At 49.7% G+C, this 23932-nt stretch overlaps 1 protein-coding gene across 17 annotated transcripts in view; it reads left to right on the top strand.

Moving 5' to 3' along the window:
* COL13A1 (collagen type XIII alpha 1 chain) overlaps nucleotides 1–23932 on the top strand; it is a 55839-nt gene that overhangs the window by 4509 nt on the left and 27398 nt on the right. For 11 of the 17 annotated variants that reach the window (XM_050305640.1, XM_050305645.1, XM_050305639.1 and 8 more), the window contains exons 2-16: nucleotides 187–213; nucleotides 1870–1920; nucleotides 5689–5724; nucleotides 7189–7215; nucleotides 8279–8305; nucleotides 9351–9377; nucleotides 9496–9522; nucleotides 9817–9843; nucleotides 13570–13635; nucleotides 17187–17303; nucleotides 17786–17827; nucleotides 18671–18697; nucleotides 19441–19476; nucleotides 20740–20802; nucleotides 21424–21450. In XM_050305640.1, the coding sequence (XP_050161597.1) occupies nucleotides 187–213; nucleotides 1870–1920; nucleotides 5689–5724; nucleotides 7189–7215; nucleotides 8279–8305; nucleotides 9351–9377; nucleotides 9496–9522; nucleotides 9817–9843; nucleotides 13570–13635; nucleotides 17187–17303; nucleotides 17786–17827; nucleotides 18671–18697; nucleotides 19441–19476; nucleotides 20740–20802; nucleotides 21424–21450 (627 nt within the window). Of the gene's footprint in view, nucleotides 1–186; nucleotides 214–1869; nucleotides 1921–5688; nucleotides 5725–7188; nucleotides 7216–8278; nucleotides 8306–9350; nucleotides 9378–9495; nucleotides 9523–9816; nucleotides 9844–11858; nucleotides 11916–13569; nucleotides 13636–17186; nucleotides 17304–17785; nucleotides 17828–18670; nucleotides 18698–19440; nucleotides 19477–20739; nucleotides 20803–21423; nucleotides 21451–23932 lie in introns of all 17 variants that reach the window. The other 6 variants (XM_050305643.1, XM_050305647.1, XM_050305631.1 and 3 more) reach the window with 5 other exon arrangements.

The following is a 23932-nucleotide window of genomic DNA, read 5'->3' as shown; positions in this document are numbered from 1 at the left end:
GAGGATGGGGATGAGGGCTGGGGCAGGAGCTGAGGCCACCCTGCTCATCCCCACCCCATAGGCAGGGTTTTGGGCTGGGAGAGCGTGCTCCTGCCGCTGACGCCTGTGTTTGTCTCTCTCTCTCTCTCTCTCTCTCTCTCCCCTGCACCCTCTTGCATGTGGCTGCGGTGGGTGCCACTGACCCAGGGACTAAAAGGGCAATCTGGAGAAAAGGTGAGTCAGCTCCTCATAGCCTGTAGCACCCCCAAACTCTAGGGCCAGCCCAAGCTCCCTGGTGGCAGTCATGGCCACTGCAGCCAGATGTGGGCTTCCACACCCCCAGGCTGCCCCATCTTCCGTGTCAGTGCAAGTATATTTCCCAAATTCCTTCCAGGCTACTCAGCCTCTGAAGACGCTGTGTTTCTTGTTTATGACAATTTACTAACAGCATAAGGGCCAGTGGGCACAACGCAGGGCTTCCCGCCAGGCTTCCTGGGTTTTAACCATTGACTTTCTTCCCCACTGGCAGCTCTGCTTGACCTAATCGACCTGCAGCTCCCCTCCACCTCCCAGGTTAGCCTGATCCCTGGTGCAAGCAGGAGCAAGGAAGAAAATGGCACAGCATGCTCCTATTTCTGACACAGTGGGACACCATCTCACAGACTGCTTGCCGTGCAGTGAGTTGGTGTTTTGTACTCACAAAGCACCCTACTGCTGGCCCCTGTTTTGACATGTCTTTTCCCCAAAGTGTCTTTTCCCCAGAGCTGTGAGTACCTCCCACCCATGAGAACGGGAAATGGAGGTGTTTGGGGTGCGTGAATAACTGAGTAACAATGTGTAGGAATTAGGAAAGGGATGAACATTCACCTGACAGGGGTATCACCTGTGCGCCACCTTACCAGGCGTGTTTGCTCCTCTTCATAGTAGATAGAGAGAAAAATACAGCAAGGAAGGGTAAGGTAGGACAGAGATTCTCCTTCCTTGCTTTCACTGCTTGCTCATTGGAGCCAACCAACATTATCCAACAGACCAAGATTTCCCCACCTGAAGCCATCCTGCTTTTTCTCTGCATGTCCTTGCATTTCTCTCTGGCCAAAGTTTTCAACATGAAGGGACAGCAAATAGATACAAACAAACAATGGAAAAAATCCATTGTCCCTGCTTCCCCAAAGCCCTCTGTGAGAGCCCTAGGTCCTTGGCAGGCCACAGCTTTGTTTTGCAGAGAGCTGTGCTTGCTTGCAGGCTGCTTGGTTTATGGGATGCTCCATCCCAAAGATCCCCAGCCCTGGGCACTTCTGGAGCTGCCTCTCAGGAATACACTGTGTTTTCCAGAGAGAGGGACATGTCCTGCCCATCGCACGCCGTGGGTGGCAAGGAGCTGGAGAGGCAGCTGTTTTCTTTTCGAGCGAGCACTCTGCTCTGTTTTCATCCACATCTCAGCTTAGTTTGAGAAGTACACAAGCTGCCCACAGCTCCCATTTCCCTGTTCCCTGGAGCCCAGCACATCCCTCCTTCTTTTCTTTCTTCTGTGGGACACAGTCCTCCTGGACTCGCAGGAAGAAAACAGCAAGGGTTTCAGGCCATCTTTCACACTTGCAGTGGGGCAGAACCTCTGTTTTACCAGAAAGTGTTTTATGTGTTTATAATTCTCCTTGCTGTGCAGCTTCCATTTTCTGCCACGTCTGAGCAGCTCCAAATGACATCTTTTTTCTCCTGAAGTGTGAGGCAAGAGCCGGGGGGAGGCCAGAATGGCAGCTGCCCCATAAGCCCTGAAGGTCTCACACCTGAAGCACCCTCATTTAACCCCCGGTCTTGACAGGAGTATCATTGTCTTTGTATTTTCCTTTCCTCCCTTGCTCACCCCTCTTCCTCTCCCTCGTGTCTCTGCAGGGTGCTCCAGGAGAAGCCGGCATGTCTATCATCGGGCCCCGCGGTCCGCCCGTAAGTGGCTTTTCTCTCTATTTTTGGCTGATGCAGGATGTGGGTAAGTTACTGGGAAAGACTGAGGAGGGGCACTAAGACACAGAATCAGCTGGAAGGAGCAAAAACCCTGTATAATGTGGTTCCCATACTGAGCCAGCCTTGGTTTTATACTGCTATTATATACTATATATAATGAAATTACAGCTCACTCTCCAGAACAAATGAGGAAGCCTTCCCTTGCAAGGAAACCATATTCCTGCATTTAAAAAGAAGAAGCATCCTTTCTCCTTGCAACAGGGCTGCTACCACTTTTGCAGAAAATACGCCCTTTGCCTGGCTGTGATCTCAGCCTTGGTTTCTTCAGCAGGGGACAAACCCCCTGATTTTGATGAAGGAGCAGGATCAGAGTGGTGAACTCACAAAGACAGGTAGTTTGGAGGTCTTGTCGAGGACCCAGACTCTTGGAAACTCTTTGTCAGCACTTTTACCGCTACCTGGACAGTCCCTTAGCTGTCTAGGGTGATGAGGAAAGTGCAGGCAGGATTATGCATCCTGTTTGGCAAAAGCGTCCCTGCAAGGTGCAAGGAGTCAGCCAGACAAAGCTTTTTGCAAGGATAAGGTCATAAAAAAAGACCAAGATGAAGGGTTGGAGTGTTTACATGCCCTAAACACTGGATGTTTCTTACACTGTGGTTCAGCCGTCAAGCCTCTGCTTTTGTGAGGGTGCAGCCAGTCCTCTCCACTCCATCCCTGCACAGCCTCCACCAGAGATTTCCATGAAAAAAGACCTGGAGATTCAATTCTCTCCCTCCCAGTGGGCACTTCCGATTTTGATTAACCTGTGAAGAGCACCGTCCTTGACCTGCAGAGAGGATGGGCTGCTGGAGCCTTTGTTTCACAGCGGAGGTCAAGTGAGAGGGACCTAGGCAGTGAGAACACTTGGCTACATCTGGCTTTCCAATTAACTTTCCAAAAGCCCCATGGCAAGTGTTTCTAACAACAAACAGCTTTGCCGGGTCCCAGACCCACCTGCCTGGGATGCTGGAGTTTGAGAAGTGACAGAACCAAAACCCAGGACCCAAACAATATGCCCAGCAGATGGTCCCTGGCCATGTGTCCAGGCAAGGAGGAACAGCTGGCAGGTCTCTCAATGCCAAGATCTGAGCAAGACCACCCTGCTCCACAAACAGCAGATTTTGGAGGGTAAGTGCCCTGGGGATTTTGCTGTTTCTCCCAAGCCTGTGGCTCTCAGCCTTTTGGACGGTGTAGATACAGTGATCGGAGAGAAAAGCCATCAGTCCCTGTCCATGTAGGCCCTGCAGAGAGAGACAGGATCACTGTTTTCTTGAAGGACACATGCCTGGTTTGCAGGACAGTTTTAAATGTCTGCTTTGGTGCTGCTGCCTTTGCTGTGGTTTGGGAAAGTGCAGAACATGTTGCATCTTCAAAGCAGCAGAAAATTTAGATGGCAAATGGTATCTAAAATGGGGTTTCGCCTACACCAGTCAAAGGCCTGATGTGCCAGGACTGGCACGATTCCACACTTTTCCCTCTGCAAAGCCTACTGTGAAGATGATCCAGTTTCCTGGGGAGCTGGTGATAGGTCAAAAGGATGGCTGAGCACTGAAGACAAACACGGAAACCCTGGCCAAGGGGCCACTCGGAAAGACGTGGGATGACAAATAGTTTCCAGATTTTTGTTTGGAGGTTGAAGTTTTCACTCGAGCTCAGAGCTGCTTAACTTCTGGCCAGAGAGGGACAGTGCGCCGATAGTGGCAGAAACAGACGGTCTCCATGATTTGGCAGCTCCCAGGATTACATTCTTCATACAATCAACATTTTAAAAAGAAGACAAGGAAAAGCAACCACCCAAGAAAAACAGTCTCTTGGAATCACTCACTGCTGAACTGTTGTCTTGGCGTGATACCGTGCAAATCACTCCGCTGTCCTCCAGAGAAAGAGGCAACAGTCTGTAGTCTACAGAGGAAGCCAAATTGCACCATTTCCAGGTTTTTCTCCCTAATTCTTTTTTTAGCACTTCTTGTCCGGGGAGGTGTCCAACAGGGAACCAAAATTAATGAATTGTGGCTAGGCTCTTCTTATTTCTTGCCTTTTCGGAAGCCAGCGGTGGACAGATCCTCTAATTTATAGCCTATCTTCCCTCCTGGTCACTGGCCAACAGGACCAGGTGGTTTTGTATGTATCTTGCAAAGCAAAGCTGACCAAGTTCAACTCTGCAGAACTAAAAAAACCAGCGCAAATGTGATTAGGTCCTGCTAGCATTGTGTACAAAACCAGAACTGCCAGTGCAGCATGAGGCATTTTGTGGTACAGGCACATCCCTCAAACCCTGCAAAAGGACGGTTTGGCCCCATCCTCTGCAGGGTTAAACCTTCACCAAGTCTCTCTGCAGACAGAGGGAGGAGATGTAACCTGAAGGTGAAGCTTTTCCCTGCCAGTGTAGCTCTGAGGTCTCTCCCAAAGGATTTTTATTGCTTCACTGTGGCAAACCTCAGTCTCACAGCCCAGCAGGCCCCATCCCCTCTTTCCCCTTCCCTTCCCTCAGCACCACATGGGATCACTCTGGTTAAGGCAGAGTTGCACCCTTGTTTATAGCTCTTTCCAGGGAAACCCTTGTGGGACTCAAACAGTCCAGTCATGGTGTCTCAAATTGCTGAAGAAAGCATTTCCTTCCCCAGAATGGGAGAGCACATAAGGAACCTGGGCTTTTTGGCATTGTAGCATAGCTTTCAGGGTAGGCAAGATGCCACAGTGGTCACTTGATGAGCGTGGTACAGGATTTACCTCATCCTGCTGCTTCCATCTACATGAGTGTGCTTCAAAATCTGCTGAAGTCTGGACCATATGGACCATATGTTTCCTGACTTGGCTCACACATTTTTAATTTTTTTTTTTAAATTGAGATAAAAATAGCCCTAAGTGAAGTGGTATCTTTACTGGATACCCACAAATCTATGGTCACCGTGACCTGTCACAGGCCCCAAAAACTGAAGAACTGGGAAAAATTAACAGCCAGGACATTTTTTTTTAAATTTTTTTTTTTTTTGGTGTTTTTAAGTGGGTGATGAAGAAGCTGCCAAACACATCCCCAGCCAGTGTTTACTGTACCTGATCCCAAACTGGTAGCCAGTTCTGGCTAGCTAGCAAGAGGTGGGGAAAAGACTTGGTGCTCATGTTCCTCTCATCACACTGCCTAACTCTCCTTTCTCTCTTAGCTTTCAGAGGACAAAAAAACCCAAACAGAAAAGAAAAAAAAAATCATCTCTTCTCCAGAATTATTTGTGAGGAAAATGAATGTGCTGGGACTTGAGATTAGGGGAGGAGGCGAAGGGGGATGGCTGTATTTAGACACCAGTGATCTGTGAGGCTTGTCTTGCACAGAGCAGCACCCTGCATTAAACGCCTCCAGTTTATGGCAGCAAGAATTGCCATAAAATGAGCTCAGCCTCTGGAATATACTCCAAAAGCCTAGCATATGGGCTAGGGACACCCGTTTAATTAATGTAAAAACTTCAAGGAAGCTGCTTGCAGTCCAAACCGGAGCTGCTCCAGCATTTTCTTGGCCCTGTACAAATTGGAGTGGCGATGCGAGATTTCCCTTCCTTCCCAAGACACTTTCCCCTTGGAGGAGAATTAGGTACCTCTTCAGAGAGCCCTAGGATAATTGGTCAGAGGTTGGAGGAAAGGCTCTGTAGAGAGGACTTAGAGTCTATCAAAATTCATTTCAATTCCTCTAAACTGCTGTCTCTGTTTCATCCTTCCCAGGGACAGCCTGGAACAAGAGGTTTTCCTGGATTCCCGGTAAGTGTAACTGTTAATTTATGAGGTATGGGTGTGTGATGTTACTGGGAAGCCTCATTAGTGCTTGCTGTATCTCATCATTTCTTCCTGAAACCAATGACCTGATCTGATATCGCTGGAAAAAGTAATCTTTTCTTCATTTGTTTTTCTTTTTTTTTTTTTTTTCCTTTTAAGTGATACTTAGGGGAAAAAAACCCCAAACCACACAACTCCAAAAGGAAATTAATTTAAAAAAAAAAAACCCAAGTGTTAAAATGATATAGGTGAAGCCAGATCTGTTGAGTAAAAGAAAGCCATCCTAGGAACTACCCCCAAACAAAGAAAATAACCCCTAGGTAGATGAAATTCCAACCTTAATTGAGCTTTTAGGTGATATTCCAATAGCAGGAAGTGCCTGGGATCCAAAGGGGGCCCTGCATGGTGAGGGTCAGCTGGGGACCGTGCTGGGCTGAACACCCTGGTCATGCCAAAGGGAGAGGACATAAAACATGAGAGGGAATTCTTCTGAAACACTGTTGCAGATGGGCAAGAGAACAGAGAACCAGCCCAGGAGAGGACAAAGCAAATTTCATTTCAATCCTACAGCTGCTGGCAGCATTCTCTGAAGCGCTGAGGCTGCTGGAGAACTCAAAAGGTTGCTATTTATTCGTATGCATTTATCCTGGACAACTAGGAAGCCTAAAGCAAAGACAAACACCCCCCACATCCCTGCTCCCGCCAGGCAGCTCAGCTGCTGCTCCAGGACACTGGATGTGCCAGAGCAGGTCTGCGGGGGTGACTCTCACGCCTGGAAAATGGGAGGAACTGGCAGCCTCTGAGCTGTCTGACCGGGCTCCACGGCTCTGCCCCGTGCAGAAAGGGGGGCTGTGCTGTGAGCTGCCCCGGGGCTGAGGAGAAGCAGATCTCTCCAGGCCGTTGTGGTCTTTGGCTTTTGGAGGAGCAGAAAACAAATCAGCCCAGCTCATGAGAAAGTGCCGGGTGGGACGGCACTCTGTGGAGCCTGTTTTTCGTCAAACAGTACCTTCAGCATGTGCTGAGCTGCGTGTTACCTCTTCCCTGGGACACTTTTATTATTCTATCACTTGCAAAAGTGCCTCTTCCCCCAAAGGTGTATGACTTTGAAGGTAAAATCTTGAGAAAACTGCTGATTTTCAGCTAGTTTAGTGGACACTGTAGAATTTTAAATTCTGAGGGCTTTTTTGCAAATTGCCTATGAATCCCTCCTCTCTTCCCTTCTTGTGTCCAGCATTGCTGCTGAAATGGGCTGACAGTGAGCAGGTCCCTGCGGGAGCAATCCAGAATCTGGGCTGGTACTCAGCAGGCCAGGGACCTGCTAGGAGGACAGGGAGAGTCACCTCACCTCATCCCAGTTCGTGCAGTCTCATGGCACATGGTGCTTCCTGGGGCAGATGGACAGACACCCTGGGGAAAGCATTTCTCATCATTTTTGCTTTTTTATTTCAGGGCCCTATTGGCTTGGACGGCAAACCGGTAAGCAAACAACTCTGCAGCCTTCCTGTCCTGCCTCCTGCTAGGTCCCACTGTCCTGCCAGCCTGTGTCTTACACAGTATGTTTTTAAGGGGATTATTTTGCAAAGTCACGCACACGCATGGATTAAAAGAAAATTAGGAGGTTGGCAGGCAGGAGGATACCACAGATGCCTTGGGGGGAGATATAGGAGATACAGGAGAACTAGGGAAGGCAGAGTGTGGCCTCTTCCTTTCTAGGGAAATCTATAAAATAGCATGTCACAAGTGCAGCAGCCTGGCTGCTGCAAGGAAAGCCTTAGCAGGCACTCCCACCCCAAATCAGACAGGCAGAGCAGGTCCCCGAGGCACCAGCCCTCTGCCTTAGCCATCTGCTTCCTTTGAAGTTGACCCTACAGCTTCTTTCTCTTTGCTGCTGTGCTGAAAAGAGCTGCAGAAGTGGGAAGGACCCTAAAGATCTCCATGAGACCTCCATGCTGTCCTTAGAGCCTCCTCACAATCAGCTTTGTAGTAGAAAGGCTGAAGTTCTTCCCATCCTTTGGAGAGCCAGGCGCAAATACAGCCACTTCCCCATGAACCCAGAAGATATGAAACCCACAGCTCCACGTAGCAGCCACGCAGCCAGGTTCCACACCAGCTTCCTTTAGCCATGCTGCAATGGAAAAGGAGCTGGTAGCTCATACCTCTGGCATCTGACTTCCTGCAGCAGGATCCTGGTTTTGCCGTGAGGAACATGACTCCCAAGAGAGACCCAGCAGCCTCTCTCTGGTACTGCTCTGTGGGCACACACTGCACTCAGCAGAAGCTGCTCTGCCAGCACGAGGTGGGGCTTAACCGTGTCCCAGACATGCCCTGCAGAGTCTTTTCACCCTGTGTTCAGCCCCCAGAGCTTTGTTCTGAGCATTTTGGGGTAGCAGGCAGTGGTGTCCTCTTAGCTGTGTGAGCAAAGCTCGGCATTGCATCCCCCTTTGGAGGTACCTCCCGAGGTAAGGGGGAAGTGGGGGAAGTAAACATCTTCTAGTGACTGCAGTGGCCAAAGCTGATGCATGTTTTCTTTCTTCTGCAGGGTCATCCTGGACAGAAGGGAGAGACGGTAAAAATATACATGTTTGTCTACAGGTGATGGGTAGGTTTGAAATGATGCTGCCTCTCAGCTGGAAACAAGCTCGTAGGCAGGGTAGCAATCCGCTCAGCTGATGCACGAGCTGCGTCCCTAATTCTGTAACTTCATAATAGCAGTGCTGGGAATCACAGCTGTAATTTTTACATTATGGCTATCAGGCTCATCATGTCACAACAGCAACTCTCTAGTTACGCATGGGATGCGTTTTCCTTGCAGTTAGCAATTACGTTCTTTAAATATATTCTGGGAGCTGACATTTTTCAGGGTTGGCCTCATAGCAGAAGTAAAAGTTGATGGAAAGATTTCTCAGAACCCATCTGGCAGCTTTCAACTTATCTAACAGCAACCCAAAAAAGCATATTTTTTGTATTAAATGTGTTCCCCTCCCCCCTCCTTGAAGCTCTGTTTCATATGTGCATCATACTTAAAATGTATTTGGTTTGGTTGAAAATGATAAAACTTAGGCCGCACTTGATGGAAGCCCAAATGCGGTCTTGTTGCTCTTGACATCTCTGATGATGAAATCCCAAACACGAGTATGCCGAGCTAGCAGCTCTGTAGTCACCTTCGCTCACTGGAGTGCTGAATGTTTTCTTCTGCTAATTCTGTTTTTTGAGCCCGAGTGTCAGTACAACCCTCTGGCAAGCACATGTTGAAGATCCCCGCTCCCCACTCCCATTGTGCAATCCTAGCTCAGGCTTCAGTCCTGGCTGCTTCTGGTTCCATCGGCCGAGGAGCCGCGCTGTCAGCTGAGGTCCTGGGAACAATAAGGGTGTGTTTTCCTGATGATTTTCCCCCTCTCCTTTTAATAATTCCCCCCTGCAGGGCAGCCAGAACATGTGTGCGTTTTCACTCCTCCAGAGTAACAAAGGGAGCCCAGATCTCTCTTGGGAGTTCTCTCCACAATTGTTTTTAAAAGCTGAATTTTTCACCTACTCCATACACTGAGTGTTGTTGTCTTCTTGTCACTGTAAATGGGAAACCATCTCATGTTCACATATGTATTTCTTTAAAGGGTGCTACAGGTCCCAGGGGACAACCTGTAAGTATCCAAGTATCCCATCTCATCCTTATCCCATGTGTCCCCCTAATCCCTCTCCCTTGGCATTCACTGAAGTCATTAATTTACTGAGGCCTATTTTGTCACTTTTCTTTCATAGGGACCCCCAGGACAAAAAGGAGAAAAGGTAAGTAAGTTCAACAGGAGATGTGTTAAGAATTAAATGTAAAGAGGGGAAGGAACTCAGTGGACTTGGTGCTGCTCAGTCTGACTTTGAGTGGCTGAGGAGTACAGCAAGAGCAGAGGGCTCAGGGCATAGGGGACGGGAGGCAGGCTGCTTATTGGGTGCAAAGTGGTATGACTGCACTGAATTTGATACAGTCACAATGATTTACACCTTCTGGACCGGACCCCGTGTGCCTATTTCAGTCTGCTCTGTTTGTGGTTTAAACTCTTTCCTTTTAATCCTGTTCTTTCACAGGGTCAGTGTGCAGAGTACCCGCACAGGGTAAGTCATTAGTGTTATTATCCTCTGTCCCGTGCCTTCCTGCATGTTAATCCTCCCTCGTTTGAATGGCTTTTTGTTGGAAGTAGAGATCGTTTCATTAACGAGATGCGTCATCTGGGCCCCGAGGGCAGCGCTTGGCTGATTGATGTGTTTCGCAGAAAAGCAGCAGATAAGGTTTTCCAGGAGGGATGTTGGTTCTCCGGTCTGCTCCTGCCCACCGGGGCTGACCCCTAGATATCTGCTGTCATTGCTGCTTCCTGGAGATTTGTGCTGGAGAGGGGAAGGTCTGTGTCCTCACCGCAAAACCCAGCCAAACCTGAGGTTTCTGGAGGAGTAGGGGTCACCCCCATCTTGTGCTGCTGCACCAGCTTCGTGCTGCTTCCACAGCCTCTGTGGCAGTTGCGTGGCCATCAGGAGCAGTGTGGGGTTTGCAGACCTGGGAGAAACTCTATCATCATCCCTTCCTTTTTTCCCTCGTGCTGGTCTCATCCCTGCACAGGGGCAAGGGGAAGGGTTGTGCTCCCTGACCTTCCCTGACCAAACTCCTCTGGCTGGTCCCTGTGCCGGTCCCCAAGCCTGGTGGGCTTTCTGTCTGCAAGGCTGAGGCTGAGAGGGAGGGTTGATGCCAGCAACCCTTTAATGAAAGCCAGGATGTTGCCCCACTTGCCTCTTCATCCTGGCCTGACCGGCATGTGCCACAGCCAAGAGTGGAGAGAGTACATCATGGGGTTTGAGGGGATTTAACCAGTTCTAAAAACAACCAGAGTGCTGAAAATCCACTGGAGATGCATTGGAACGACATCATATGAAGTGGCTGGAATTTGTAATCTGGGTGTACAGGGAGACAGGCTTAAGAGCTTTCTGTTTATTTTTGACGGGCCTCTGGATAATTAACCGGGCTCTGGTCCCTGGCCCCGAGGGAGCAGGGCTGGGATGCTCGGAGCAGCAGAGCCAGTGGAGAGAGAGCTCGGCTGGCAGCAAGGGAGAAGGGAGCCCTGGGTATGTGCCAGTCCCCGTGCAATAACAGCCGGTCAGCTGTGTTTATTTAGGGAGCCGGCTCACTAGATTGTTATGGTAAAAAGAAGCTAACAGCAGTGATCACCGAGCAGCGTCCTGGGTCCTGTTACACACCTTGGCTCCCACCGTCCCCAGCGCTCAAGGTGAAAAGCAGTGGCAGACTCAAAGCAATGCTGGGAAGGGAGATGCAGCTGCTGCATCCCTGGAAGTAGCCTGGGCTCAGGCTTAGGGGCAAAGACACGCTGGTTCAGTGGGTCGGGGTTGTAGGGTAACATGCTGCAGGGCTGTGACAGCAGGAAAAGGGCGAGTGCAAAGCTTCACATCTTAGCAGTGTTTCCTTGGCTCTCATGGAGGTACTTTTGGTCTCATGAGGCAGCAAGTTCAACATTTTCAGAAGCCCATGAATTGTTCTAAGGCAGAGCCATGCTTATGGAAAGGGTGACTGTCCTCAGTTCAACTCAAGGATGGGCTGTGCTGAAGGCTCTGGTCACAGACTGTGCAAGCTCAGGGAGCCCAAAGCACAGACCAGCCGAGAGAGGTGCAGTTCTCTTTCTTCCTCGCTGAATGAAAATTAGGGTGTTGTAAAAATGCTACACGGCTGACTGAATTGCAGTTTACTCTTGCTTTTCTGTTCGACAAGGTTCTTTGTCAGTTTTTCTGGGTGAGGAAATGAAAACCAGCATTCTGAAAAACCAGGGATGTTGCTTCAGTTTCGTTTCATCTTTGTTTTTGTAGGAAGGAAATACAAGGTTAGGCTATATATGCCTTGCCTCTTGTTGTAGTTTCCTATTTTTTTCCTGTATAAGCCTGTGTGGCCTGCACTGCTGTGAGGGATGAGCCCAGACATTGGGGCTACACATTTGGGGTGAGCCAGCCATTCGAGCTACTCAAAGTGCTGCTTTGGGGAAGGGGGGACCAGCCGTGCTCCGTCTGCTCTCAGAAATGCTGTGTGTGTCTAACTGACCCCGTTTGTCTCACGTGTCTTCACTGTTCCCCAGGAATACCTAAGTACCACCCTTGCAGCCCTGCGCTCTAACCAGATCCTTACGCTGAAGGTTTGTGGGTAATGGTCTGATGTGACCCAATCCTGAAGCAAAGGCATGAGGATGTGGATCCAATATTGCACATTGCCTTCTGAAAAAACTTCCCAATGGGATACAGATGAGGCAGGGCAGGAGCTGGGTGGCAGAGCCTTCAGATTTCTTCTCTGAGCTCTCCCACTTGCACCTGAATCCATTGCTGGGTCATGTCTAGCCTCTGTTTTTTTCCTCCTTATCCTTTCCAGCATCTTCCTTCTGCTTCTCTGTAAGCTGCGTAATATTTCAGATAGCCCTCAGTGCTTGAGGAGCCAGTCAAAGCCAGCTCAGCTGGCTCTTCAGAGCTATGGGGCCTCCTGCACTGTGTTTTAGAAAGGGGAGAATTGCCTTTGGATAAAATCAGCCCAGCTGAGTTTCCAGCAGCACTGCTTCTGGAGCGATAGCTTGTGCCGTGTCTGGATCCGAGCATTTGAACCTGATCGCAATGCTGCAATATTGGGTTGCCACTTCTCTTTGCAACAGGACTGGATCCTTGCTTTCCCTGCACACACGAAGGACAGTGTCCAGCGGGAATAAAGTGCGCTGCTTGGGAGCGTACGGTGACTGTGGTGGGAGACCTGTGGGCACACCTCTGGGGTCTGAGCACAGCTCACATGGGGAGCGGCGCACACGGGCACGAGTTTGTGTCTGAGCACAGAAAGCCTCTCTCTCTTCTCCCTGTGTAAATCAAGAGCAGCTTCAATGGAAAACTGATAGCAACAGGAAAGTGGATCAGGCCAGAGGAGCATTCCTGGGCCTGGAGCCGGCACTGTGGGTGCCAGGCTGACAGCAGCGTGCGTGCAAGTGGAAACTGGATACAGCAGAAGGATGAACAAATGCTCCTGAGCTTTAGTGCATTTGATTTCTGTGTGTCCGGGTCAGCTTTGTGCCCTAAGGCAGCATTCCTGGCTATAAGCAGTCAGAGGGTGATGTTACTATTGAGCAAGGAAAAGCAAAGCACAGGCTACCGAGGCAATGTCCTGCTCAGGACTCTGGTTCCTAGGCCTGGTTTTCTCCCTTGGTCATGGTGGTTGTGTCTGCCCAGCTAAGTGAAGCACGCCAGGACCTGTTTGTTGACCTCAGCTAGCCTCTCTCCACTCCCACACACACAGGAAGGTGTGAGACCTGGAGATACACTGGGTTTCTTGTAATGGAACTAGGAAAACTGCCCTTGGAAAACTTGTAGAAAACTGTCATTTGGATAGTTGCCCCAAATCTGATGATGGGAAATTAAGAGAAACAGTCCCATCACTGGAGATCTTAGCAGGGCCAGTGGGGAGATGTCTTGCAATGAACACTGCCTAAGGACGTGAGTGGAGCTGAGTTAAAATCCCCCCCCGGGTAAGTTGTGTTTCTGAGCAGAGGAAGCTGTACAAGCTGCGTGCAGTGGGAGCATCAGGATGGTGAGTGGCCACCCTGCACCTGCCAGGCTGGCACTGCCAGTGCCCCCATGAGCGGTGTGGGGAGCTCAGAGGTCTGCCCGCAGGTCCCTGTGCTGTGCTCACGCCGGGCTTCATTTTCATGGCAATCTCTCTGTTCCCCTCTTCTCTGTTCTCTCCCCTGGCTACTCTCTGACTCTCGGTGCCCTAATGGCCTCCTTTGCCCTGTGACCTTCTGGTTTGATCTTCTTCAGCTGTTGCCTCTCCTCAATTCAGTGCGGCTGGCTCCACCTCCGGTCATAAAGAGACGCACTTTCCAGGTAGACTTCTCCTCCTCATTGCCTGTTTCTAAGCTTATCCTGACGCTTGCCATTAATCAGCTTGCTACCTGTCTTTCTTCCCCTACAGAGGGGTTTCCAGGAGTTTCAGGCAGAGTCGAGGGACTTTCTTTGAAGCGGAGGAAATCTTTGATGTGATAATGTTGCTAAAAAGAAATGCAGTGAAGCCAGTTTTTTAAACTGAAAGAAATGGGCCATGAAACTGTTCTTAGGGCTGTCGACAAGCAGCCTCCTCCCTAAAGGAGTCAGTTCCTGCATATTCAATCTCCAGGAGAGGTTAGAAACCTCTTGCTGAAATGCAGCTAATGTCTGTGAAATTTAACTGAGATGAATGAATAGGCAAACGCTTCTTCTAAGGACTAGTCTAGTCTGAGGCACTTGGGAAATGTGTTTAAATAAGCTCTTAGAATGGTTTCATTAAATTGCATTAAATCTTTGTGTAAACACATTTATTTTTGTTTCCAGGACCATAATTCATGTTTAGTTTATTTTGGGAATTAATTCATAGAGCGAATTATGGACATATGAACAGTGAATAAGAGTGGCCGTAGTCAGAGTTCATGTGGCTTTTAATGAGCCCACTTTAAGCTCCCTCATTCCATCAATTGGGATTAACTCTCCCGTGTGGACAAACCGCTGTAATTACCCCGTGAAGTGTCCTGGGCACTCTCTATTAAGTGGCTGGGTTTTGTCACCCTGCTGCCTGTCTAGACAGTTGGATGCTAGCAGGGAACGGCAGGATGCAATTAGAGACCTTTACCATGAGGTGCCTGGTCCTTGCCCAGCGCTGGACAAATCCTGACCCTACCACTTGAGCCTGTGCTTTCAGTTCGGTTTCTACCCATTCAGCATTTGCACCACACAGAGCCCCATGGCTTGCACTGTTTGCCCTTCAGAGTGACAGTCTGGAGAACCAGGCCAAGGACTGACCTCTTGGGAAGGCTTTGAAAGCTGAAGTTCCTCTCCAGGATGAAGTGGGAAACTTGAATAGCTGCCCTACGTCCTGTCGTCAGCCAGGGCTGCAAATTCCCTCTGTCCGCAGAGGCTTTAACTTCACCGGAGAGTTTTGCCATGATCTGTTTTGCTGTTGCTGTTTCATTCTCTTAAGTGCGAGAGTGTAATCTGCTCCTACAGGTCCGCCAGCACCAGGCAATTCCAGGAGCCCAGTGTATGAATACTAAGAAAAAAAGTGAGGCTGCAAAATGAATGTAGCGCCAGCACCTGGAAGAGAGGAAAATCCTACTGCTGCCTCTGAGCACATCAGCAGGAGTGCTCTGCCCGAGGGCTGGGGCTTAGCCGAGACAGGGGCTGAGCAGGGTCCTGTGTGAGGAGGCTGAGCAAGCATGGCAGTGCTGGGGTGCAGTCAGGGTGGCTGCCTGGTGTTTAAAAGAACTGAAAAATAGCTACAGTCAATGGCTAAAAATATAAAATGACAACTGACGAAAGTGACACCTGATCTCCCACTTACTGTATCCGCTTACTGTCTGGTTAGCTCTGTGGGGGTCCTTTTGTGCTGAACACATTAATAAGACTATAATGATGTGGTAATAACACTTTGTGTGTTTAGGGATCTGCGTGGACAGGGACTCTCCTCGACAAAACCCACTCTGTCCAAGACAACAAAGCGAGGGTGATGCGAATGGGAGTTTGAGTGAGCTCCTTTCAGCTGCTGCTCATGCTGGGGCAGAGCTCCTGCTCTTCCCAGCTCCCTGTCCCCTGCCAGCACCCCTTCCAAGCACTGTGCTCCATTTTAGTGCCCTAGATGTGGAGCATGGACTGGGCTGGCAGAGAGCAGCTGAGGTGGGAATAGAGGAGGGAGGGCCAAAGTGAGATGGGTAAAAAGCCCCCTTTGCCTTCCCTTGGTGCACCCATGCTGGGGGTACTGTAAGATGCAGTGGGAGAGAAGTCTCTGAAGTTGGGATGAGAGGCCAAGGCATGAGGAAATCTAGAAATATACTCCAGTGTCCTCCAAACATCTTAATTAGATCCAAATTACCATCCGCATTTAAAAGCTCTGAGACCATTTACATGACAGTTGAACAGCACTGAATGTGGAGGATAGGGAAGCTTAGGAAAGGTCCTGTGTTCCCTTGCATGCACCATAGGATATGCTTTAAAAATGGAGAAAAGCGAGGGTACCCCTCCTGCCTGGCCCAGCAGACTTCCCAGTGTGGGCTGTGGGTCCAGAGGAGCAGGAGCAGGCCTGTGGCTTTACACGTGATTGAGCGTCTCGTGAGTCTGGCCCACGTGTTGGAAATTTTCTTTTAAACAGAGCTCATGGAAGAAGGGATGAAAATTTGCAGCTTATTGCTTTCATCTATCATTCTAAATAAAGCAAACATCCCTGTATTTGCATGTTTTACTAAAGGCAGCCAGGATGAACAGCACACTTGGTAGGAACACACGGAGGGGACAGATTTCGTGCATCCTCCTGCAGTGTATAGGGCTGTAGAGAGGATAAATGCAGTGGAGACCCAACTGCACACCTATTGAGTTTTACTTGAAGAAACAGCCACGTTTGATTTCTGGCTTCCCATGGATCCACCAAGGAGAGTTTTTCTAATTTAAAGTGGATCACTAACAGTGATCACTGTCACGATATTTTACCCAGGGAGGGGAGCCTGTGAGACGAACAGCGCGGCGCGGGCGCCAGCGGTGCCTCAGGAGCTCCCTGGATTCATCAATTATGGATCAGCAGTCTGGTATTCAAACGTGGCGCTTCCAACCCACTGTCTCCTCAGTGCCGCTGGGTCCCACGTCCAGGTCCTCGGGGCCAGATGACATTGCTGAGGCATGAGCCACAACCCCCAAACGAAACGGCTACTGAGGGCCCGGGGAGGAACCGGCTCAAACGGCCCCGTGGCAGAGAGCTTAAAATGGCAGGTGGCTCAGCACACACTGCCTTGTTAAATCTTAGAAAAACAGGCTCTGCCTGGTGCACGTGGGCCTGCTTTGGGTGGGCTCCAGAAATGCCATGATGATCGTGTTATTTTTTTTTTTTTTGGGTTTGTGGCATTTCTACTTTTGGTCCTTAGCAAAACAGAGGGAGTGTTGTCCAACAAATATAGCATGGGGGAAAAAATAGGCTGAGGTAAGACACTGCGGGTTTGCCTGGAAGTGCCAGTGTGGTCACGGGAGGGTTTGCTTCACATGTGACTGTCAAGTGCTTTGGAAAGCCTCCTCGGAGGCTCAAGAGACATCGGTCTTTTGCATGAATATTGTACTTGACCGACTCAATGAAGAAAAAGGTCTCTTTGGACTGCTCTGTCATGTATAGATCCCTTTAGAACAGAGGCCTGACCAGGCAGCTTCAGATGTCTTTGCAAACCATAGGGTGCTGGCTCCTGCTGCCCAGGCAGCCCAGCCATCCTCAGCAGGGCTCTCCATCACTCTTGGAAACTTCTCCTGTTACTAACCTGCTACTTGCTTCTACCTCATCTGCTTCAGCCAGGCTGGTCTGCCTTGGGCCCTTGGGGTGGCAGTGTGAAGGGTTTGCTCTGCCAGCCGATAACCTCCTGTTTTACAAACCACAGGGTGAACAAGGACAAGCAGGGATCCAAGGTCCCCCAGGGCCCCCTGGACCACCAGGGCCTGCTGGACCGGCTGGACCTGAAGGAACCCCAGGACGTCCTGGGCCAGTTGGACCCCCTGTAAGTCCAATTACTGAAAAACTAATTCTTCTGCTTCCCCTTCCCCTGGGGCACAGGCAGTTTCCTCTGGCCTCTCTTGCCTCTGCTGAAGCTGAGATAGTCACGGACAGGAGACTTGCACAGGATGTGGATGTGTGGAGAGGATGAAGTTCCCAGGAAGGAGGGGAGCGGGAGGGAAGGCGGAGGTGTGCACTGGGCACTGCTGCTATCTGGGCACACAGTGGGTGACACCAGGCTCATTTCCTCCTCCTCAGACTCTGCAGAGGGCCCCGGAGAGGAAGTAACACGAGGGGTGTAATTGTTGTGCTCAGAGCAGAAACCTGACTGATAAGAATCCCTGCCACCCCTTTGAAGTCCTGTCCCTGTCCTAGCGAGCAGCCAAGGAGGGAGAGGAAAGAAGCACCGTTTATAAAGTAACACCGTTGCTAAATGGCAGGGGACAGGGCAGAAAATCCTGCTAATGTACCTCTCTCTTGTAACAGGGCAGAGCAGGAGAACCTGGGAAGCCTGGCAGAGACGGAAAGGTGGGTACCAGAAACCAGCTCCGTTCCTGGGAGCTGCAGGGGGACACGCGGCACGCTGGCTCTGTGGCCTCTGCGGAATGAAAGGAGTTTTCCATCTTAAAGAGTTTTTAAGGCCTGATAGCAGGACAAGCAGGTCTTTTCCCCAGAGGCAAAAGCACCTCTCCACTTGCAGTATTGGGGTCAGGGATCCTGTAAGCATCCTCATTTCTCTCTGAGCTCTGAGGAACCAAGGATAGGATGGCTGAACACTTGAATTACCATAAGCAGGCAACATCAAGGGTGGTATTAAGCATCAGAGCATATCTAGAGTAGTTTTCCCCTTCTGTCTGCTCACATGCAGCTCTGGCATGGATATTTTGTTTATTTATATTTACATACACACGTATCTGGTATGTTTCATGGTTCATATCAGGTAAATTGTTTGGTTATTTCTCATTTAAAGACACAAGTGGTTTGTTTGTTAATATATTCTCTCTATTTAGCTTGTCAGAGGAAGCTGCAAATGCCTGATTTACTCCAGAGCTGCACAGTGGGTACAAATTTCCCAAGCAAGCCAGAGAAGCAGAAAAGATTCTGGGGTGTAATGCATAAGGCAAAGCAGCTCTTTGGTCTTCAGATTCAGTTAGATCAAACCTGGGGGGATGGAGCACTACAGGCACGGATTTATTTGAGTATATGGGTTAAGACAGTATTCATCTACATGAAGAATAGAGTGGGGCTGTTTGAGCTCACCAGTGTAAATCATCTCTGTAAAGGGGTGTTTCAAACCAAAGCGTCTCCCATCACCCTGCAGTCCATGTAATGTCTACATTTGCCAACCCCAGTGTCTGATTTTATCCACAGGGCTTACCTGGGCCTCCTGGACCAAAGGTGAGACATCTCACTTCATTTAGAGGCGCAGCACGGTGTTAAACAGGGATGGATGCTCCTGGCGAGGACAGATGTGTACATTTTGATGGATGGAGGAGGGGAAAGGAGGTTACATCAAATAGCTGAGAAGCATTTCTGACCCGGCTCAGCACTGCCTTTGGGGCCCAGCCCGTGTGCTGATTCATGGGTTTTGTCCAGGCGACACGTCTGAGTTGCATCTTGACTGAGCCAGGCACGCCTCATCAGCCCCTCTTGCAAAATTGTTTGCCACACACAGCTTTATTGGCCTCTTCCATTCTCAAAGCATTTCCCAGCGCTTCAGGAATGGATTTTGCAATGCTATTGTTAACTCCGCCACGGGTTCCCATTTATTCACTTGCCAAAGTGCGAGGAGGGGGGTGGTTGTTGTTGTTTTTCAGCTGCAGCCACCCACCCTAATTTGTTTTTATCTGAGATATGTAGCCAGGATGAGGAGAGGGGAACCGTGGAGCTGGGGCACAGAGCTGGCACGTGTTATCCTGCTGCCAGGGCTTACTGTCCCTTTCCTGCCAGGACTCAGCCCAGGGCAAGTAACGGTGACCCGTGGGTCTGAAGGGTCAGAAGCTCAGTGGAGTTGCTCTGAGCAAAAGGAGAATTCTCCCCATGGAATGCCCTTCCATCCCAGCAGTAACCCAGGGAAAAAGGCAGAGATTTGTCCTTCTCAGGCCAAGCCTCACTTTCTTTTGTCTTCTTGCCTTTTGCAGGGAGAGGCTGGGATTCAGGGATACCCTGGCAGAAAGGTAAGAAGAGGGAAACCCAGTGCTGTTAAATGAATTAAGTGCACTGATGCCTTGTGGAATCATGGCTGCAAATCTCTGGACTACTCTGGAGCCCTCTGTGGAGCTCTGCTCCCCCTGGACGTGGGGCTCTGGCAGGCCCACAGATGATCTGCTGTCACCCACGTCAGGAAAGCCTGGGCCCAGAGGTGTCTTTAACTCTGCAGCAGCTACGGAACAGACTCCCCATGTGTGTGCCCCTCTCCACCCACTTCCAGGCTGAAATGCAGGTCTTGTTTATCCAGGCCTGAACAGGAGGCTGGAAAGGGCCAAATCCCTGGCTGTGTACTGCTCTCTGGAATACAGGAGAGAGTCCTCAACCTGCTCCAGGTTAAGAGGCAGAAGCTGGCAATGTCCGAATGCCTTCAGCAGCAGCTGATCAGCAGCAGGGTTGTCAACTCTGGAGGGTGTAATGAAGAGACAGAGAGACAGGGGAAAGACACAAAGGAAGATCAAAGGGGAGAGGGGGGATGAAGAGATGTCAGCTGGAGAAGGGGAAGGTGAATGTTCCCAGCAGGCAGGAGTCCTGTGTCCCCTGTTATCTCCACATTGCTTTATGGGTGCTCTGCGAGTAAAATGGCAAGACCTGAGAGCTTTTTAATTAGCTCTGTATAAACTGAGAAGTTTTTGTTATGTCAGGAAGTGGAAATTATAGCCCCTGCAGACCACAGCCCACTCCTGCAGACAGACACAATTTATTGCCCCTTCTCCCAGTGAACCGTTGGATTTTCCATTAGGAGCCCATCCTGTTCTGTGTGCGCTGGGCGGGCGGTCCCGACAGCGACCTCACAGCGAGGGCCTCTGCTACCAGCTCCTCTTACACAAAACCACTTGTCTGGCTAATTCACTTCCGAGCAAAGAGCCTGCAATGATCTTGGAGGAATGAGCCCAAGGTTGTGACCTTTCTCTGGGAAAAGGTGGAAGGAATAGATGAAAGTAGGGGAGCAAATCTTAAGGAAAAGGGAAAAGAGGGCAGAATGTAGAGGAAAATTGTTAACTCAGATAGGATACAGGATATGGGACCGCTCCCTTCCTGACATTTCACACACATCTTTTTTGCTGCAGAATGGTGCTCCTCTCCCAGAGAGACCCAGGTGGTAGGTTGATGTGGGGGAGGCACCTCAGTGTGGGACATCCCTCTCACATCTCTGCTGAGCTTCCTGCAACCCACAGCTCCTTTTCTTGCTGCTGTGTTTGCTCCTTCCTCCGTTTTCTTCTCTTCCTCAGGGTGAGGTGGGCGAGTCCGGCCTGCCCGGTGCCCGTGGCCTCCCTGGAGCCTCTGGCCCCAAGGTAACCCTTACACTTGAGTCAGTGGGGGCATCTCCCAAGGGCAGATAACTGGCCCACAGGCCTAGAGACACACTAAAGGATGTCAAAGGCTGGGGACTGGAGGCAGTTCTCTAGAGCCTGGAATGAGCCATGTAACCAGGAACACACTTGCTCCTGAGTGGGGAGCCTGGCCAATTGTTGGCCAAGGTGATTTCATGCTATCCTGAACATCATGCAGTACCTGCACAGGGCTTCATTATAGAGTGAAACTGAGCCAGCCTTTAGGGGCTTTTGCACCCAGGCTGAGGGAATGAGGGGATGGGCCATGAAACATTTTGATGGTTTCTACACCCAAATCTTGTGGAAAAGCATTAGTATGGGTGACCTCCAGCATGCACTCCAGGAACCAAAACTGCCTTGCATTCCCTGGGAGGGGTGGGCTGCAGCCAGTGCTCGGGCTGGTACCGTGTTGCTGTCAGGAGAACCAGAGGCCTGGAGTTGCATTATCACACCTCTCTTTTGGCTGCTTTCTCTCTGTCCCTCGCTGTTACGGTTGTACTGCTTGCTCAGTTTCTCTTTATGATGTTCACTGTCCCTCTCTCTCTGTTCCCCCCCAACTTTTCTCTCTCCTTTGCTGGGCAGGGTGAAAAAGGGGACGCTGGCATAAAGGTAGGCATGAGGAATATGTTTTTCTAAGGTGCGGTAGATCACCTGGGAGATGGATACTGCTCCTTGGGCTGATGGATTGCAAGGGGAAGTTGGGTCCGAGGCAGCTCTGTGGGGTATTTAATGGAGTGCACATCTGTGCTCTGATTAACCACAGACAGGCACTCCGAGCTCAGGCAATAAAAGCAGCCTTTATCCGTTCGGTGGAATTCGATTCTTACCAAAGGCATTTCTCTGACTATGAAGCTCGCTAGTGATTTGTTGCATCCCTCTATTTGATGGGCTAGGTTGGGGTTTCCTCATAAAATCTGGTTAGCTGACGCATCAAATCCACTCAAACTCCACAACTCAGGCTGAGGTTTGGCACCAGGCATTTCTGTCTGTTTCTGGACACTTTTTACAGGCTCATATGGTCTGTGCCCAGATGTTATCTATTTGACTGAAATTTACTGTACCCATATATTTAAAGTATATTACTCAATGTAGACTGTGCTTAAAACATTACAACATTGGCTGGTGTTCATGGCAGTCAGAGCACACTGTGTCATTCCATACATCTCAAACATCACGAGGAGAGGCTGGCCCTGTAATACTTGGAAAGGCATTAGCAGTGACACGTACATTTCAAGTATTTAGTCTGTGGCATGCAGCTCATTTATCGTGCAGCACATACACTTTCTATATCTTTTCCATCTGGGTGGATTATTGTTTGAAGGGAGGAAAGGCCCCTTCAGAGGTTACCAAGGATGTGTTACACGGAGTTTAAAGAAATGTTCTTAGGGGATGCAGGATCTGGGTCCATAGTCGAATAGAACAACAGCAATTGTCTTCCTACAAGAAAACTATACCTCCTCAGAAATACTGAGATGCATGTAGAGTCCAAATGTTCCCTATGTCCATCTCCACGTGGGTGTAATTCCATCCAACACAGAGGCATCACTCCTGTTTGTGCCAGTGTGAATAAAGGTGGTATTGCACCCTGAACTGATGTATTTTGGGGGCTCAGAGTTTTTCATCTCTCCTGTTAATCAGAACTGGAGGACTGAAGTCAGAGTGTAGCCTGGGGGGAAGAAAAGGCTGGAAGGGGAAGTCGTGTTTCACCCCTGCTTATACTGCCACGTTTCAGTGCCAGCAGACATCTGCTGTGCTTGTGCCCATGTACAAGGATTGGTAGCCCTTCATTAGATCTCTGGCAAAGGGAAGTCTCCAGGTATTACAGTGATGTCTCAGGGCTATCCACAGGCAAGAGCCTTCCCTGACTTGGGTTCACCTCAGAGACACACTCTTGCTACTTGGCCCCTTTTGAATCCTTTATTAATCTCATGTAACAAAGAGCAGAGATGAAACCTGCAACAATTTTTTCAATTTTTTGTGATACTAAATTGCTGCTCCGGAGGGGCACCTCCCCAGATCCAAAGTGGCAGCGTCTTTCACACACAGACTTTAATTTGTTATTGTCAGGGTCACTTTTCTCTCAATTTCCTTTCTTTTTGCTCAGAAGAGTTGAAAGGGAAGTGCAGAGGTACTTTTAAATCAGCAGCCAGACCGCACCCTGTAGCAGCTCTTGAGCGTCCCACAGCACGTGCATTTGTTGTCTTTGGAAATTGCTGCTTTCTGTTGTCTCCCACCCAAGAGGATTGATTTAGATTCTGGAAAACTTTTAATGCTTCCAATGTTGGATCCAGCTATCTGGGCTAGATTCTACCTCCTCTTTGCTTTCAGGAGCCCTGGACAAACGCTATTATTCATGGTTTAGCTGTCGTGACCAATTTTGCATGGGATATGACTGTTTGGGCTAGCAGTGAAGAATACCTCAGGCCTGAAGAGGTTTGCTGGTATAACACAGACCTCTTTTTCATTTAACCACCTCTCCCTACCCAGTGACAGATGCAGCACAGCTTAGATTCTCTCAGCTATTTTCTTCTGTGGCCACCATTCGTACTTTGATCATGTAAGAACCTAAACCTGTCCCATAAAGGTCATTAGACAGCCGGTGACTGTGATCACCTGGGCCACTGAATGAGCATTTGACTCACTGCCCCCAGCCTGTCCCATTCAACTTCACTGATGTTTTCTTTTGTTATTGAAAGGTCTGTAGGATGATGCTTTTCCCCATTCTCTGAGGAAGGAGCAATAAATAAAGTGCCCACAGCCTTGCTCAAAAACCCTTCATAATCTGGCTCTCCCCTCAAGGAGCAGGAAGGAAGGGTGTCTGCTTTAACTGGGAGCTAACGAGCTAATCAGCCTGGGGCGTCACTGGCACCCCGTGGGGATAAAGCTGTTCACACCAGGGCTAGTGTGAGCGTTTCTTTTGTGTGGAGGGGAGAGATGTAGCCTAACTTTTCGGGAGACTTTTCGGGAGCTGTTTCCTGAATCGGCGTGAAGCTTGCGAGAGCTGGGAGATGCTGCTGATTGCCTTGCTGGAGCCCACTGGGGACCTGTGGGTGTTTTGCCTTTCGTACCCACCTCTGGTGATGTTTCCCAG

This window comes from Myiozetetes cayanensis, unplaced genomic scaffold (genome assembly GCF_022539395.1).
Source record: "Myiozetetes cayanensis isolate MyiCay16 unplaced genomic scaffold, myiCay2020 scf10, whole genome shotgun sequence".
Classification (NCBI taxonomy): domain Eukaryota; kingdom Metazoa; phylum Chordata; class Aves; order Passeriformes; family Tyrannidae; genus Myiozetetes; species Myiozetetes cayanensis.
The sequence above is the reverse complement of the archived record's forward strand: the minus strand, read 5'-3'. Positions and strand labels throughout refer to the sequence as shown.